This window comes from Acartia tonsa, chromosome 9 (genome assembly GCF_053477335.1).
Source record: "Acartia tonsa isolate MP-2025a chromosome 9, ASM5347733v1, whole genome shotgun sequence".
NCBI lineage: Eukaryota > Metazoa > Arthropoda > Copepoda > Calanoida > Acartiidae > Acartia > Acartia tonsa.
The window spans coordinates 29225888-29245441 of NC_137268.1; the positions used below are offsets into that span (position 1 = coordinate 29225888).

General features: G+C 31.4%; 1 protein-coding gene across 1 annotated transcript; it reads left to right on the forward strand.

Annotated features, from left to right (window-relative positions):
* The first annotated feature begins 381 nt into the window (after window positions 1-381).
* On the forward strand, window positions 382-18729 carry LOC145327476 (uncharacterized). The gene is made up of 5 exons (XM_080171022.1): window positions 382-511; window positions 1702-1741; window positions 3311-3416; window positions 16202-16260; window positions 18617-18729. Exons 1-5 carry the CDS (start codon window positions 458-460, stop codon window positions 18727-18729), a joined length of 372 nt encoding a protein of 123 aa, XP_080027148.1. The 5' UTR covers window positions 382-457.
* Window positions 18730-19554: the final 825 nt, after the last annotated feature.

Here is a 19554-nt window from a genome sequence, read left to right on the forward strand (position 1 = left end):
AACTTTAATTTTTTTCGGGGTATAACACGCATCCATCTTAATTTGCCGTTTTAATCTGCAAACGAAAAATATAGGTCCACACTCTACAGAGAGATAGATTAATAGAATAAAAAATAAATTTCTGTCCAATATTGTTAAACTACACTAATCTACTTTTTTGTCTGCAATAAAGATTGTTTTTTTTTTACAAAAATCAAGATTAAGCAACGTATTTAGATAGCGAATATGATAACGTGTCTAGTAACACAGTCAATTGTCCCTTCCCTCTGCCTAATAACCAGGGCTTGGAAGCCGCGTGTAAGGCGCTTTCTGTAAGCTGGAAGTCTAAACCTGACCTAAATATGGCTGCCAAGCCCTGCTAATAACTTATATTGCTAAACATGATTTTCTTTATTTTCAGAAAAAAAGAAGTATCATATTCACATTGTGAGAAGCAAAGTTTATAAAATGTTTCAATATGGCTAGCAGTCTAGAGATTGGAGTACGTCTTGTAAGACAGGCGGTTATACAGGTATAAAGTATACAGTAGCTCTGCTTTAAAGTTTTTTTTTAAACAGGGATCTTAAGGGATAAGACATTCGACGATGGATTGATGGACATTAATATTCATGATTAACAAAATTACCCCTTCTGAATATGAATAGATATTTGTAGAATTAGATCCTGCCAGTTTGATTTAACCTACAAAATTCTTAGTCAAGTTTTAGGCCAACGAATGAAGATAATGCTTTTAAAACTTTGGGGATCAGTATGTTACGTGTATAAAGTTTAATGTTCAATTCTATAGAAGGGGTAGTTTTATTTATCAACATTACGAATTTATTGTACAACAATTTAATTAACCTCCATTGTCTTATCCCTTAAGGTCACTGCCCTCCGTTTTGAAGACTTCTTTGCTTGACAGTTTAATTAGATAAAATACAGCGATCTTAAGGGATAAGACAAAGAATCGACACAATACAATCTGTCCCGATTTTGTATTACTTTTGCGGAACATGATTGCAGTTACGTCATATTTTTCTTTCCCGAAAAAGGGAAGGGAGGAAGAAAATCTCTTCAAAAGAGATGGGGAAAACCCCCTTTTCTCCCATCTCTTTTTTCTTTCCCCCTTCCCTTTTTTTCTTTCCCCCTTCCCTTTTTCGGGAAAGAAAAATATGACGTAACTGCAACCATGTTCCGCAAAAGTAATACAAAATCGGGACAGATTGTATTGTGTCCAAAGAATCAAGAATCAAGTGATGACAAACAAAATTATCCCTTTTGTAAGTTAATATTATTGGTTGAAAAGTTTTGACGTTACATGTTTGAAAACAATAAATTTAATAAAAGATTTTAAGCCAACACAAGAAAACGCCGTTATAAAGCATTGGGTACCACTGTAATTTAGAGTCCAATGTGTCCTCCCTCCCTGATATAATAAGAAAATACAGCAAAAACGATTTTTTGGAAAACAAGGTCATCAACAGTCATATTAATAAGTAGCGCAGCGATAGACATAATCACAAATTGTAATATCTATCTTCTAAGTTATGTCCAATTTATTTCTTTTTGAGTAAAGTTGAAAAATGGATGACATTTTAATGTACCCCCAAAATGATAATAAACAAAATTAGTCCCTTTGATGATTAAAATCGTTGATGAAAAAGTATGGACACAGTTACTTTGTACAACCCAATTAATGCTCTAAAAATATTATTTTAGGATTCAAAGCAGAATTACGAAGAAGCCTCGCGATGCTATAAGGAAATTATCGAATTTTTAAAAAAATTTAACAGTAACAGGATGTATATCTGTCTGTGTATCTGTAACTAAAGATCTATATAACCGTTAGATTGATTCCTGGGAAGGTTTATAACTATTTTAGGGGAGGGTACCTCCATCCTCCCAAGAGAAAATCCCCTCATAGATTTTTACCTTTCCTTTAGAAGAAAAAAAAATAGAAGGTGGAGGGTCGACTTACCCATACCCCCATTGTAGACTATTTTTACTATCATGAGATGATAATAAGTTGAAAAAAAGTCAATATTAAAAAATGGGACAATTATTAGATAACAAAGACGATTAAGGATAAGAATGATACATTTTTAATAGGTTAAGTCAATAAATCACAGATTATGACAATTAGGCTATGCTAAATAGATTTTGAATTTTTTTTTGTACGATTTATCTCAATTTTTATTGAAAATGTTAAATAGATAGCTTTTTCATTTGGCTTTGTTGCCAACTATTTAAAAAGTGTTTTTACTTTTTTAAAAACTACAAAAAAAAATTAGAATTTTTTTTTTGTTAAGATCTGATGTTAATAAGCTCACATAGCTTCTGGGATTGTTTTAGACTATTTTCTGACCCCCCCAACCCTTTCTAATAAAGAGCCCCTAATTGCGATGGGTTAATTAAAATATAAAATTGTCAAACAGTTGAGTAGCCCAAAAAAGGATGTATACAATTATTAGGCAAGGAAATCTTCACAAAAAATACAAATGTATCATATTTAACCCCCTAAAATATAATATTTTATGCACATGGACAAACAGACGGACGGACCCAGTATGTTAAAGAATAGACATTCTTATTGGTCAGGTCTCATTTTTATGTAATAACGGCTATATATTGTTTGAAATTTTGCTGTTTTAAAATTTAAGCAGTATTATATGCATGTGTTGAAAAAAATACATTTTCTATCAATTACAGGAAATGACAGAAAATTAATTCAAATTATCGCCAGCATTGAAAAAAAACAGTGATAGGTTAATGAAAATATAAAATCATCATTGTTAATAAAAGTTGTTAGGTATAGCCCTCTAGGGGCACTTGAAGGATTTCACCCTCCAATAAAAACTTGAAAGAAATTTGTTCGAATGGATCTCTTTTTCTAGAATATATTTTTGTAGAATAGAGAGGGTGTATTACGGCAGTACCCTCCCCAAAAATAGTTATAAAACTTCCCAGGACCTTTGAAAACCTACATTGTTAAGGAGAACCATATCGGTTCAACGGTTAGCAAGATCCTTTTATACACAAACACGCCTACATTTGTTTAAGTAACATTAAACAGACAACCAACCATTTAATTACACAACCTTTGTCTGGAAGCCTTACACGGCAATGAGATGCACCGGTTTAGTGTTTTTAGGCCAAGACATTTCCCCTACTCTTACTATTGATGTCATGCGCCTGACATGACAGCAATAGATACTATTTTTAACGTTTCAAGTATGGCGCAGTATTATCTAATGCTGCGTTTTTTATCTATAGTTTGTCTGTGATTGAAAAATATTGTCTAAAATTTGGTAATCAAAATCTCTGAAACAGGAGGCCATTAAGACCTTTAACGAGTACAAGAAAAGTTCAAACCAAGGGGCGGAGCTGCTAGCTTTGCTAGAGGCCAGGATACAGGAATATGAACATAGAGCCAGGTGAGAGATAGATAGATATTTAGATACAACCAAGGGGCGGAGCTGCTAGCTTTACTAGAGGCCAGGATACAGGAATATGAACATAGAGCCAGGTGAGAGATAGATAGATAGATAGATAGATACAACCAAGGGGCGGAGCTGCTAGCTTTACTAGAGGCCAGGATACAGGAATATGAACATAGAGCCAGGTGAGAGATAGATAGATAGATAGATAGATACAACCAAGGGGCGGAGCTGCTAGCTTTGCTAGAGGCCAGGATACAGGAATATGAACATAGAGCCAGGTATAGAGGAATAGATAGATATTTAGATACAACCAAGGGGCGGAGCTGCTAGCTTTGCTAGAGGCCAGGATACAGGAATATGAACATAGAGCCAGGTATAGAGGAATAGATAGATAGATAGATACAACTAAGGGGCGGAGCTGCTAGCTTTGCCAGAGGCCAGGATACAGGAATATAAACATAGAGATAGATAGATTAATAAATGGATAGATAGACAGTTAGATAGATAGATAGATAGAATTAGAAACCTAGGTAGTCTGATGGTTAGATAGGTAGATAGTTAGATACATATGAATAATAGAAACATACGGAAATTGTATTTTGAAAATTGTTGTAAAAAAGGAGCATCGTTTAAATGGACGTACGAATTTACTGGTAACGATTATAGAGTTGCTACGCTTTTCACATAATGCCTAACTGTTCATTTATATTAACTGATATCTAAAGTTTGAAATCGATATGGCAATTCTTAAATGCCTAAATTACCTAAAAGTGCTAACAAAACATAACTATAGAAAACCTACACTCTAAAAATATATATTTGTTAAATAATTAACACATAAAAACAAACTAATTATTTTTATATAATTTATGTGAAAAAAAAACACAGTCTAGACTTTTTATGGAAACCATAATTACATTTTTACAGTTAACTTTTTGGAATGAAAAAAAGGTGTCTATTTTTATATTTTTATATTTATTCATTTCTTTATTTGGAGTTATCCCTCAAAATGCCTTTTTGAACACAAATAAATCCCCTACCTTTATTTTTGAAATAAAATTAAATAAGGGGGGGGGGGTCATTAGTTTGTTTGTTACTCTAGGTTATGTTGTATTGGTTATTGATTAGACTCGCAGGGTTGGGGCACCTCAGGTATATTCCTTGCAGAGTGAAGGGCCATATCGGAGTGTGGTATAGGAGAAAACTACCTCCTTCCCTTATTTTCAATTTATTTCAAAAATAAGATGAGGGGGGGGGGTTATTTCTACTCTTTATGTACTTTGTGGGAAAGTTCTATTTAACTTTAAAAAATACACTTTGATGTTACAAAAGACAAATATTTGAGCTAATCTTAATTAGGTAATCCGTAAGATCTCATAAAATCTTAAAATTAACATAAGTTTTGTGTTTGGGCCTTTGGCCCCTCGGGTCTAACAAAATTGGTTTTAATATCTGTGAAAAGCTGTTTATAATACGATGCGATAAATAACTATTTTTTTTTCCTGATCCAATTAGATTAAAATTTGACAGTTTGAAAGATTAATTTCAAAATTAAATACCTAAACATTTGTTGATAAATCAAACATTTTAGAATAAGGAAACTTTTTTCCATAGAAAGCAAAGCTTTTAAGTTCTAATATTTGAATTTCAATCAACCACTTAAAATTTAATAAAAATTCCCATTTTTTCTGCCAACGTATAACATATCGTGGTAGTAAAACTTTGGATACCATGCAGTGTAATTTACAGTCCATTGACCCTCCCACCCCTCTCCGCCCTGTTTATCTCTCATTCATAGCTTAAAACTTTGGGGGAGGAGAAGAGGACATTGGACTGCTAATCATACAGGTACCCAAATAACACATTCCATGCTCTTGTCTTGCAGACAAGGTAATTTTTTTAGTAGCTACGCTACTAAAACTCGTATGATATTTATAAATAAAAACTTGCATCAAAATAGATTGATGTGTAAAAAAATATTCAGAACTAAAAAACTAAGAATCATGTCTACCAGAGATATTAAGAGAAAAGACAATGGACGAAATATTGATGTACCCCCCCGGGCCCCCCCCCCCATAATTATGATAAACGAAACCCTTTTCTAGATCCAAATCATTTGTGGAAAAGTTTAAAACTGCTAATTTTTACCCACCTATCAAGATTTAATAAAAGTCTACAACCTTTTTCAGCCAACAAATTGTTTGTAAAACTTTGGTTACCAATATTATTTACAATTCAATGTCCCATCCTTCCCAATCAAAAGTACTTTTAGTTTTGTTATTACCTAAGGACATAATTTTCTAAGTTAATTAATTTACAATTAAATGCTATTGTAAGCCTATATGTGTCCTTCATTGAATTAATTGTCAGGGAGGTAGGGGACATTTGTCTTTCTTTTACACTAGTCCCCAAAGTTTTCTAATAACATTTTCTTATTCGTTGGCTTTACAACTTTAGGAACTTTTTATTTGTTGGTTCATTAATTTGAGTGTCAATACGTTTCATCCACTAAATTTATCTAAAGAAGGAGTAATTTTGTGTATCATGATTGTAGACGTACATAGATTTATTGGTCATTTTGTCTTATCCCTTTAGATCCCTGATTGATTGTATTGACTTAATTAGAATATAATTATACATTGTATTAGAATTTATTCATATATTGTTTCCTAATCAATTCTAAAAGTTTGTGGCGTGCACAGAGTTTACCAGGGGGTGTAGAACCTTTAGCGGGTAGAATAATATGAAGGTGGGTGTTACTGTTGACACCCATTTACACTCACCAGGGTTAAGTCAATGGCCGATACATTGATATATATCCCCAACGATTATACACAAAATTCCCTCTTCTGTAGATTACAACTATTGGTTAAGACGTTTGGAGACTCAACTCAATCAGCCAATGAAAATTTATTAAGAGTCCCCAAAGTTATTAAGCCAACGAATAAACAAACTTAATAGAAACTTTTGGGACTAGTGTAGTAAACAGCCTATTGTCCCCTTCCTTCCTGCTTCCGCACGCATATAATTGGATACATATATTTTCAATGTTAATTTGAAAATTATTTTTTGCTTTGTTGTTTTAAGATTTTGCTTTTTGAATTTTTAGTTTCTTTTGTTGGTTAGGTTAAGTGATTAGCCCCGCATATATATATGAAACAGCTGAAATGTTCAAAAAATACAAAATTTGAAACTAACGGCTGTGCCCCCAGTGGTTCCTGTGGGAAGGAAGTGACAAAAATTGCCTAAAACCATCCCAAGATTAAAATCTAAAAGCTAAAAAGCCTATCACCATCCAGGGACCTATGTGAAGCTTCCATAAATGCAGTGGACCTGCGGCATGACTAACTTAAAAACAGATATTAAATAGCTTCGCTTCTTTGAAAACGGTTCGGGCTGACAGAGATTAGTTTAAAAGTTGCTGTGATATTAATATCAACTCTATAACATGTCAGAAATATATCAATTATCAAGTCCTAAAAACATAAATTATGCTGCTGTCATTTACAAATATAGTTATTCTAAAAAAATAAATCCACACTGGACTTGTTTTCATATTTAGCAAGAAGTAAGGAACTATACTGGTACCAAAAGTTTTTTTTAACACAATTTCTCATTCGTTGGCTGAAAAAAATGAGGATTTGTGAATTAGATCATGATTTGTTGGTACAAACTAAGATTGTCCAAACTTTTCCACCATTAATTTTCGTTTACCAAACAGCAATTATCGAGATCTTAAGATTCAGACGGACAGAAAGACTTTGTTCAACTTTGTATTATAGAATTATACAATAATAGTTTTGTTTTTTATGAATCCTTATTCCCACATAAATTAATTTATTTCAACACTTCTTTGTTATTTAATGATAAAGACAATTGTCTTGATATAAAAATAAAGTTAATTTACCTTCAAGTTTTCCACTGATAAAAAAATAACTGTTAGATATTTTTTTTCTACAAAATTACATAGAAAACACACACAAATAGAGGGGACATTAGACGATAAATCATACTGGTACCCAAAGTTTTAAATAAACAGTGTCTAATAATTTGAGCAATTTAATTAAATCTTGATTAGATGGTTCCAAAATGTATAATCAATAATTTTAATCTACTTTTTTTATCTCATTATTAGGGATGTAAATTTATTTTAAAATTACCCTTTTTGTAGATTAGAATTAGTGGTTGAAATGTTTGGACACTCAACTTATTCAATTCTTAGTTCCCAAAGTTTTTAAGCCAACTAATAAGAATAAGTTATTATAAAACTTTGGGGACTAGTGTAATTAACAGCCCAATGTCTCTTCTCTCCCTTCAAAAATTCATTTTTTTACATTTCCATACGACTTTTTTGATTTTTCATGACTAAGACAGGAAGTCTTTGGTTTTTAGTCAATAGTAAAAAAAATCACTATTTGTTTTTTTGTGGTTATTGTTAAAAAAAAACATTTCTGGTAATTTTTGGTTTTCTCTAGATCATTTACGTATTAAAATTGTAGCTGCTCTTTCAATTGCATTACTTTTTTCATCCTTGTTTTTTTTTCTAGAAAGCTTTTTTTGGTCATTGTACTGTAAATTTTAAGTTCCCAAAGTTATTTTATACTTTGGCTGAAAAACTTTGGGTACATTTTTTTAATTTTGATGTTAGTTAGTTCCAACCTAATAGTGTCCAATTTATATAGAGAAAATTTTATATCTACAGAAGGGGTGATTTTGATATCGTTATCAATTTATCGTCCATTGTCTTATTTTTATGAGTCTTAAAATGGTGATAGGCTATTTTTTTATGTCATCCTTGTTTGATAATGATTGATTTTTGAAGGAAATTAATTTTTTCTGTGCATGCCAATTTGACGACACGGTTCAGTGGTTGCTTAGCCGTTGATATTCAAATTATTTTGTACTATCTATCAAAGATTTTATTGATACATTTCCCTCAAAATATTTTGGCGAGCACAGAAATACCCCTTTATTTGGGATTATATTAAAAATAATGGAGGTTGGTAGTTTTTCGTTTGTTTCTTTATTACTTTAGGTTAGGTTAAAATTGGTTCTTGCATGCCCCTCATGGTTATGATTATCAGTTAAACTTCATAACGAGGTTTATTTTACACCAATGAAATATTTGTAAAGCTGCCCTTCTATTTTTTTAAGGATGTTTAAATTTTTCGGTGCGCTCTGCGCATCCTGCCTAAAATCCTGTGAAAACAGCTAGCTGAAAATGATTATTTCTTAGACACATCAAATTTTCATAGGGCACTACTAGAGAGGGAGGGGACATTATAATGTAAATTAAATAGTATCGCTAAAGTTGTGGCGTAGCCATTAATCCTATTATATAAAGTAATAAGCCTTTTTTGTCTGTAGTGAAGGATCTCTCTAACTGCTGAACCGATATGGTTCTCCTGAACAATGAAGCTACTTTTAGGTCCTGAAATGGTTTCAGGTTGTTTCATTAAAAAAAAAGTTAGTATTTGGTTTTAGGCTATTTTCTTTCTTACGATATTTTTTCTAATATAGAGCCCCTAGATGTTAGGGGCTAAGCTTCTAGTAACATTAAATAGGGACTAGACATTTTGTTCTATTTTAAAACAAAGAATCATCTCCATGGTTATGACTGTCTATTGCTTAGCTACCAGATAGGAAGGGGACATTGGACTGTGATTTACACTGGTACCCAAAGTTTTTAAAATACACTAGCGGCTACGCCCCTAGAAGCCTCTAGGGACACTTAAGGGGGAAAAGTCGACCAAATCCCATATTAAATTTAAGTTTCAAAAGAATAAAAAAAATATTTTTTTGGAGGAGGGGGGGTGAAGACACCCTCCCCAAAAATAGTTTAAAACCTTCCCAGGACCTATAAGAAGCTTCACTGTAAAGGAGAACAATATCGGTTCAGTGGTTAGCGAGATCCCTCGGGACAGACAAAAAACGCTTACTACTTTATATAATAGGATTACCTTATTAGTTGACTTCAAAATGTTAGTACTTTTAATGAATTTTCATTGTTTTTTTTCAAAACAAGTAGTTTTAAAACCTTTGAACCAAAGATTTAATTTACAGGAGGGAAAATTTAGTTAATCATCATTGGGAATGTTTATCAATTTACCGTCTATTGTCTTATCCCTTAAGATCCCCTATAGCTACGGTACTTTTTCGGTACAAAGAGATTTTCTAAAGTGATAAGCCATTTATAGTTTATTTCCAGGGAGGGAGGGGACATTGGACTATAAATTACACAGGTCTCCGATTTGTTGGTTTAGGAACTTTATGGACTTTTGTCAAAAGTTAATATATTGTTAATTATGCATGATTTTTCAAAATAATAAAAACTTCCTTTATTCAAAATGCTCAATTTTCGGGTGTCGTTATTATGCCCAATTATATTAGGCATTATTAAGTTTTAAGTTAGTAGGAATATTCTTTTATGTTATTATTTCTTTAAATCATCTCTAAAAGTTTTTTTTTCTGAACGAAAAATGATAATAATTATGTTTAGTTTTATAGATTATCTAAAATTAATTCTTAGACGATTTTTAAATATCTATAGTAAGAAATATCCCTCTCTAAAATTATCTCAACTTTTTGCAAATGTTTTGAAACTTTAAACTTGCAAGATTAGATAAAATTAGGCTTAAGAAATTAAGTATTTAAATTTTTATATGCATAATGCATTTTGTTTTTAATTTTTAATACCTTACAGAAACCCCCTACACACCTCCAGGTAGACAGCAATCATACAACTTTGTATTATAGGTGATTTTGTTTGTTAAGACCTAAAAGATTTTATAAAAAATCTAAAGAGTCATTCTGTTTAACAGTCTTTATTTTGAGGAAAGGGACAATTTTACTGAACAATGATTTGTTGTTATTTTTCTTGTTTGTGCATTTCATCTGGGATTTTAAGGGATAGGAAAATGAACGATAAATTAATGTAAAATTCAGGGTTCGGCAGCCGCGCCTCAGCCACGCATAAGCCTCAGTTTTAAACCTGCTTGTGAGCAGAAAAAGAAATTTCAGAAAGAAGGATTGTCTGCTAAAGAGACAGTTTTATACACCCAGCTGAATTTTAAAGTGATAATAAGACGATTTCGCTGAGGCTTACACGCGGCTTACGCGCGGCTGCCGATCCCTGGTAAAATTGTACTTCCCCAATTATTGGTTGAAAGGTTTAGATACAAATAGTTTGGAACCAATACTATTCTATAAAAGTACCCAAAGTTTTTGATAATCCTAATACCTCTCCTTTGTTTGGAGATATTTCAATTTAGTAACGATTATTTATATTTAGTTCTTATTTAGCAGAGTTACTGTCAAGTCATTATAAGTTATGTAATATTATTATTTTGTGAAACATTATTCCAAAAATTAAATAAATCATATCAAAAATAGTCTTTAGGATATTTAGTATTACGGACCAACCAATATCCCTAGTTATAGAGCAGCTTGGGCAGTTTCATGTTGACATAAGTACAGGGAAGGAGGGGGGACATTGGGCTGTTTATTACATTAGTCCCTAAAGTATTATTCAATAGCTTAGGAACATTGAGGACGTTTATTGATTTTGATAGGTTGTTTCATAATGATGAGTGCCCAAACGTTTCAACTTCTAATTGTGTTCTTCAGATGGGGTATTTTGTGTATCATAAAGGGACGTACATCATTTTTTCGGCCTTTGTCTTATCCCTTTAGATTCTTAGGTATCCCCTGATTCCCTGTCGATAATTGGTTTAGGTTCAATACCCTTTTGCAAGCCAGAGCTGTGCAAAGATACATGTTTTTGCAAAAATATATTCATCACGTTTTCCGCCAATTAAATCTGAGCTTTATTGAGGCAAAATTTATTGTTTTTAGTTATGTTCGAATACATTTTTTTTATTTAATGGAAGCTGAACATTAAAATATGAATATAATGACATTATATTTGATGAAATAAATATGTAGTTCAAAAGAATTTAAAGATTAATAATTAACACCTTTTTTTTATTGATTTTAATAGGCAATAAAAGAAAAATCAGACGTCTAAAATGGTATTAACATAAAATGTTTAAATTCTAGTTTTCTTATTTATATAATTGATAAAAAGACACAATAGAAAGATAAATTACTTAATGTCTACCTAAAATCAAAGATAGTTATTCAAAATATATATTTTTTTGTCATTTTTTAAAAATGTAAATATTGAAACTACCATAGTTTTAGCGTACTTTAGAGGTAATTTTAGGTATTTTTTGCAGATATTAAAAACCTTTTTTTTCTTTAGTTTGTTTTCAAAAGACTTTTCCCCTTCTTTGACTTTTTAGGTCCACCCAAAAAAGATAAATGACAGGATTTGGTCACTCGAAGATTTTTGTTCAAATTCGTTCGAGGATTTTAGACAAGAGCATTTATATCCATAGATACTGCAAGCTTCAAACTTGTGAAATCTTGATTGGGTGGTAAAAACTAGAAGTGTCTGAACTTTCATCAATACTTTTAGTCTCCAGAAATGGTGATTTTGTTTATCATTATTTGGAATTCACATCACAATTTATCGTCCATTGTCGTATCCTCTTAGAGAAAGTTTGTTGAAATCCACGATTTGACAAGTTTTGTAAAATTATTTTTGTTGAATAGTTGAAGAAAAAAATTCGACTAGTCATGAGGTTTTTCCAGGGATCTCAAGGGATAAGACAAAATACAATAAATTTGTGCACATCCCAAATGCAATGACAATAAACAAAAATACTACTTCTGTAGATTAAAATGGTCAATTAAAAAGTTTAGACATCAGTTTTGTACCAACCAATTAAAATTCTAAAAAAATACCCACGAATAAGATAATGTGGTTATGAAACTTTGGGTACAAGTGAAATTTACAGTCTAATGTCCCTTCCCTTCCTGTTTTTTGTTTGTTTGTCAATTTTATAAGCGCAGCTACTGCAAAATTATAGTTTGCCCGACTGTTGGACTGTCTCTACAGATAATCTTAAAGGGTAACACAATGTGCAATAAATTGATGTACATTCCCAATAATGAGAAACAAATTTAATTCCTTTTTTTAGTTTAAACTTATTGGTGTAAGTTGGGAACTATAGTTTGTCAAGATTTAATAAAATTAAAAACTTTGGGGAACAGTAAAATTTTTAGTCCAATGTGCTCGCTACCCTGAGAGTATATGTACTTATTAAAATATCTCTTTAATTACTTACTTAATATAAATCATATGTTGATTTGACCTGATTAAATAAGTAGATATTCATTTAATCATTCAATGCCGGAAGGTAAGGGACTTAACCTGTAAAGAAGGTTTATCAACTTTTTTTTTTATAGCTAGCCGGTTCTTTTAGTAAGTAGTAGATGTAAAATTTTTCATAGAATTCAGATATGCAATCGGTTTTTTTGTAGACCTCTTATTTTTTAAGTAATTTAAGTTTTTTAAAAAAAGATTAAGTCGATTTTAAGGTACTAAAACGCAACAAAAAAAAGGAAGAAAATGTCCATTATGTACAAAAATAGTAAGATCTTTAATTTGACACCTTACTTTTTTAATTTTGTCAGGTAATTATTGAAAAAATTGATTTTTTTAAACCCATGAGAATAAAAACTTTGAACTTAATTTTATCATTTCACAGGTAAAAAAATATGGGTTCATTATACCTTTAGAATCAGAAAAATATTACGAATCCATTGTAAGCAAAATTGAAAAAAAGGAAAAAAATAAAAAATAAACAAATGGCCAATTATATTTTTTGTTCAGGCAACACTTTCGTCTTGCCTTTTTTACCCCCTCTTTACCCCCTTCCCATTTTTATACTCAATTCAAGAATTAAGACGTTGCCTGTATAATATAATATGATATTTTCATATAATTCCTTTTATTGTAGTTTATATACTATATTGTAAACTTTTTATTTCAATTTTGCTTAGAATCGATTTGTAATACTTTTCTCATTCTAACAGTATATATAATGCCTATTTCTTATGCCTAGGGAATGAAAAAAATAAGTTCTAAGTTTTTATTCTCGTGGGTTTAAAAAAATCGATTTTTTCAATAATTACCTGACAGAATTGAAAAAGTAAGGTGTCAAATTAAAGATTTTACTATTTTTGTTCATAATGGCCATTTTCTTTCTTTTTTTTGTTGCATTTTAGTACCTTAAAATCGACTTAATTTTTTTTTTTTTAACTTAAATTACTTAAAAAATAAGAGGTCTACAAAAAAAACCAATTGCATATCTGAATTCTATGAAAAATTTTACATCTACTACTTACTAAAAGAACCGGCTAGCTATAAAAAAAAAATTGATACACCTTCTTTTACTGGCCCCAAAAGTTTTCTTAAAAATTTAACTTATTCGTTGGCCTAAAATCATTGAGTAATTAAAATTTAATCTGTTTGTACATGCTTTCAGTACTCAAACTTTTAACCAGTAAATTTAATCGACAGAGGTTGTATTTTTCATCACAATTGTAGGTTTACATCAATTTATCGTTCATTGTCTTATCCCTTAAGATCCCTGAGTAATTAATTCTACTTTATCTGTTCCTTAATACCTCTTAATTGATATAATCTTTTTCTATCATTAAATTAGAAAATTAAATATTAAATTATATCATAATAGCCTTTCATTCGAATCCCGTGGATAGGAACCGGTTCTCATCCATACAAAAAAAAACTATGTCTATCATCGTATTATATCCAGCTTTCTACGAAAATAAAAATGTACAATCATAAGATTAAAACCATTTTTAAAAGTGAAGCTTTTCTATAATTATGGTCGGTCCGTCCGTCCGTCCGTACGTCCGTACTTCCGTACGTCCGTAACGGATAGCTTTTTTCGTTAATTTAGGCATGTTAGAATTGTCCTATCGATTTCAAATTTTGTATGGTGATTCCTATAATAGTTAGGTACGATTTAGAAAGCGTAGCAACTCTATAATCATCACCAAAATGTCCGTACGTCCATTTTAAACATGTTGATTTTTTAACTTTTTTAACAACAAATTTTTAAGTGATCGAATCATCCGATTGATCTGATTTTTGGAATATTGATTCCTGGGACAACAAAGTATAATGTAATAAGCGAAGCAACTCTATAATCAAGTCCTGAAAATGTAAGTATGTCCATAAACATTATCCTAAATCAAGCAGTTTTTTAACAAATTTACTTACAATTTTGCTTTGCCTCTTATACATTTTTATTATGATTATTCAGTTCTGACACTTTACAATTGGTAATGTCCGTTTGTCCTACCGTTTCAGTGCTTTGCTTTTATGGATGTTGTCCTCCTTGTTTTTTAGCCCCTAGGCACCTAGGGGCAAAAAAACTGGTTTTAATCTTATAATTGTACATTCTATACCCGCGGAAAGCTGTTTATAATACGATGCGAGAAATAACTATTATATTACACTTAATTTCATTTAAAGCGAAGCTTTTCTATAAGTAGGATCAGTCTGTACGTCCTTCTGTAACGGTTAGCTCTTTTCGTTATTAGAATTGTCCTTTCGATAACAAACTTTGCTTGATGATTCCTATACAAATAAGGAATCCTAGCAACTCTATAATCGTTACCAGAAAGTCCGTACGTCCATTTTAAACATCCTTTATTTTAACTCTTTTTTACAACATTTTTAGATCTTCGCCTTTATTTGTTCTATTGAGAAAGATTTGGTCTTAAAACCAATGTATGACAAAAGTTCATTCTCTAAAAAGCAGAGCTCAATCGGTCCAGCGGTTGACGAGATCTTAAGCTTCATTCGGACGAATAGATAAATGGACATTATGTTAAACAATACATTTTTAAAAGCGAAGCTTTTCTATAATTAGGGTCGGTCCGTCCGTACGTCCGTCACGGATAGCTTTTTTCGTTAATTTAGGCATGTTAGAATTGTCCTATCGATTTCAAATTTTGCATGGTGATTCCTATAGTAGTTAGGTACGATTTGGAAAGCGTAGCAACTCTATAATCATTACCAAAATGTCCGTACGTCCATTTTAAACTTGTTGATTTTTTTACTTTTTTAAATAGCTTTTTTAGTTAATTTAGGCATGTTAGAATTGTCCTATCGATTTCAAATTTTGCATGGTGATTCCTGTAATAGTTAGGTACGAGTTAGAAAGCGTAGCAACTCAATAATCATTACCAGAATGTCCGTACGTCCATTTTAAACATGTTGATTTTTTTTTACATTTTTAACAACAAATTTGTATGTGACCTAATTTTCCGATTGGTCTGATTTTTTGTATATTGATTCCTAGGACAACAAGGTACAATATTATAAGCGAAGCAACTCTATAATCAAGTCCTAAAAATGTAAGTATGTCCATGATCATTATCCTGTCTCAAGCAGTTTTTTGACAAATTTACTTAGAAATTTGCTTTGACTCTTATACATTCGCATTCTGATTATTTAGTTCTGACATTATACAAGTGTTAATGTCCGTTTGTCCTACCGTTTCAGAGCTTCGCTTTTATGGATGTTGTCATCCTTGTTTGTATATTAAACGCAGGGAACTAAAAGTTTAAGACAAAGGCCGATAAATTGATCTGCCTCCCCAATGATAATACACAAAGTTAGCTCTTTTGTAGATTATATTTAGTGATTGAAACGTTTGGGAACTCGACTTAATGAACCAACCAATCATATTTATTAAAAGTACTCAAAGTTATTGAGCCAACGAATAAGAAAACGTTATTATAAAACTTCGGGGACAAGGGATTTAATAAACCCAATGTCCCCTCCCTCCCTGCTTAAACGAGTGAATAACTAAGATTAATAATGTAATATTTTTCAGGATTATAGACTGTCATCTTTTGGAGCAAACAGACCTTAAGAAACTTCTCAGAGAATTAGGTAATTTATTTTCAAGTATAGCTTCGAAACCGATTAATATCCGGCTGAATAGAACCGGTTCTCAGCCATGCTAAAAACCACGTATCGTATCGTATTATCCACAATTTTCTACGAAAAATAAAAAAATATAAAATATAAGATTAATTTTACTTTTGTTGGGCCTTGCCTTTGGCCTCTCAGGGCCAAAAAAAAATATTTTAATTGCCGGGGAAAGCTGTCTATACAATGCTACAAATTACTATTTCATTATTGCTCCGAATACAATACATATCCGCTGGATTAAAACCGGTTCTAAGCCATACTAAAAAATCATGTATCGTTTCATATTATTGATTGTTTTTGCCTCGAAAAATAAATATCGATGGCGAAGAATTGCATTTTTTACATAGGCGTTTTTGACGCTGGTGTTATTGCTTTGGCGTTTTCTCAGTTTTAAATTGACAGCTAATATGATTGAAAAGCATAAATTTACATTACAAAATAAATTACATTTTTCAACCAAAAAAAAAACGTTAACAAATATCTTAAATGCCAAGAAGTTTTTTTTCTATTTTACATTTTTAATGTTATTGATATTTATTTGTAAATATTATCCCATCAAATTGAAACTATGATTAAATATTGATTGGTTGGTTCCAACTAGCATTGTCCAAATGTTTTAACCAAATTTTGTTTCTCATAATTAAGGTTTGATTTATTTTTCCTTCATTGTCTTATCCCCCAAGATCCCTGACAGCAATGCCAATGAATATAGGATGTACATGGATGTATTGACCGTGGAAAATTTGTCGTCAATTTAGGTTGCTAATATGGACACCATTCATTGACCAGTTCTTTCATCCAGTAAGAGGTGATGGGGTAAAGGGTGTGTGTGGGGGGGGGTCGTAATGTTAGCTTACTGCGAGCATCACTTTATCAGAGTACATGAAAATCTGGTGCAACATCCAAGCAATAATATATCGATTGCAATGCCATAAAAGGAATTTCAAAGTTGTTGTTTTGATGTAATGTGTTAAAAATTGATGTTTAACTTTAACAATTTTGGAAACAAAAATAGCAGGGGGTTGTTTTATCTGAAATTAAACTCTTTTACCTCCAATATTTGCCGTATTTTTAAAAAAAAATGATAGCTAAGACAACCAAAAGTACCTATATGTTTTTGATAACTTAATTGATTTATCCGTTTTAAAGATCTGATGTTTCAGACAGATTGACTAACCACCAATTGTATTTTTTGTATGCTTTTAATAGTTGTTAAAACTTTTTTGCTGTGATATACCCAAATATCTCATAAACGGCTGTGCATTTCTGTTTATAGCATTAATTCTTTGGAATTAATTTTCAACCGTCGTGGACTTTTAGAATACACAAGTATGACAATTTTCAGAAGAATCTATACTAAAGTAATATCATGTACACATAGCGTGCCAAAAATTTTAGTGAACTTTAGTAATAGTCTAGGGCTGGTTTTATGCTATTTTCGTGGAGAAAGGCAGTCCCTCTTAAGGATGCAACCTCGAGAAAAAATTTCAAAAATATATGTTTAGGGGGTTAGTACAACCCCCCCTCCTCCCCCCCCCCCCCCCCCACAACTCTAGAAGTAGGGACATTTTCAGGCCTGATATTACAATTTTCTACATAACAAAATAGTAGTGTATCTTAAATAAAATAAAATAATACATTTTGACTCAATAATGACCTAAGAGTAGCTTTGCTAAGTATGTACAAAAAGGATATGAAATAACAGTCATAAAAAGAGTTATACACATTAAGGTTTGAGAAACTTTTTCTAGTTGTTAAGTAATTTACTACAGTTAAAAGGACCTTTTGAAAATGTATTTTGATGCTTGTTTTAATGTTAGTTCATGAGACCCCCATAGAAATAAGGCCCTACAGGTTAGAATCCTTTGTACGGTCTAGCATTAAGACAATTAAGAGAATGCTAACTTTTTTTTAATAAAATGCAACACCATTTTATTCAAGCAATGATGATTTTTGAATGTCGAGAAAGTAGATTGTTGGTAGATATGTTTGAGCTATGCCAAAAATTTAAGATTCAATAAAATTCACCCAATTTATCACGAACAAGCGAAACATTTTGGCTGCAATTATAATTTGCCCACTCACAACCTGGATTAGGGGCCGAAGGTCTGGGCTTACAAAACTGGTATCAATTTCATGATATATATTTTAATATTCGTTGAAAATTGTCTGTATTACGATACTTTACATTATGCTTTAGCATGACTGAGAACCGGTTCTAGTCCAGCGGATATTAATCGGTTTGGAAGCCATACTGGATAAAAATTGATTTTTTTAGGAGTGCAGCCACTCTCTAATGATATATATTTTGCAGATATCTGTAACGAAGACTGGTGTGGGAGCAGTACGTCCAGTAACAGCACTACTACTAGGAAAGTTCATAAATTAATACTATTCCTTAAGGATGCATATCTTTTTAGTAGCTGAGCTACACTATATTTCGAAATGTCCGTCTGTATTTTTTAGCCACCTTTTACAGCTAATTTTCTAAAATACTTGGTGTTTTTGGTACGATTTTAGGGAAGCTTCACATAGATCCCAGAATGGTTAAAGGCTATTTTAAATATGGATGAAATACTTTCCACATCCAAATTGATATAGATTCCCTAATGATAGGGACAAAGCCTCTAGTTCATGTAAAAATGTTGCATATTTACTCCCATTCCCAGTAGAAGAAGTAACTGTATGCTTATCTTTTTCATTCAAGCTATTGATATTTTCTAAAGCTGCACCACTTCTAAAGCTGCATTACATTCGACACAATTGCCCTTGTCTTAATCATTTTGGAAATTAATTTCAATGCATTTTGTTCTTTAAAAAAGTATATAAAAATAACATTTTTGGAAACGATTTTTACAGCCTTTAATCCTTTTTAGGGTTAGTGTTTACGAAAGATAAGTTTTGTTCATTTTTCGGATAAGGAAAAATATTATAAAAATAATCATATAAAAATCAAGCCTAAGCTCAGTAGTTATCGAAATCTTAAGTAACAGACCTATTTACTTGCCTATATGTGATTGTGTAATAAATAGGTATGCCTCTTTTCATAGACGTCCAATGGTAACCTCTTATTTTATCCCTCTCAAAATTTTAAAATGCATCAAATCAACCCTCTCAAATCTTTGAAACCTCTCATTTTACCCCCCTGAAAATAATAAGCTTGGATGTCCCTGCCTATATTTTAGAAAATAAATCACAATTGTATGTTGAATATATATACTTATTGCGCAGTCCCTGTGTGCTAATCCTTTT

What these genes read in the sequence shown, in the direction of transcription:
- LOC145327476 (XM_080171022.1), top strand. Translation starts at nt 458, where the DNA reads ATGGCTAGCAGTCTAGAGATTGGAGTACGTCTTGTAAGACAGGCGGTT. An exon ending in TAAGACAGGCGGTTATACAG is followed by an intron (nt 512 to 1,701) that starts GTATAAAGTATA and finishes ATATTATTTTAG; the next exon opens with GATTCAAAGCAGAATTACGA. An exon ending in GAATATGAACATAGAGCCAG is followed by an intron (nt 3,417 to 16,201) that starts GTGAGAGATAGA and finishes AATATTTTTCAG; the next exon opens with GATTATAGACTGTCATCTTT.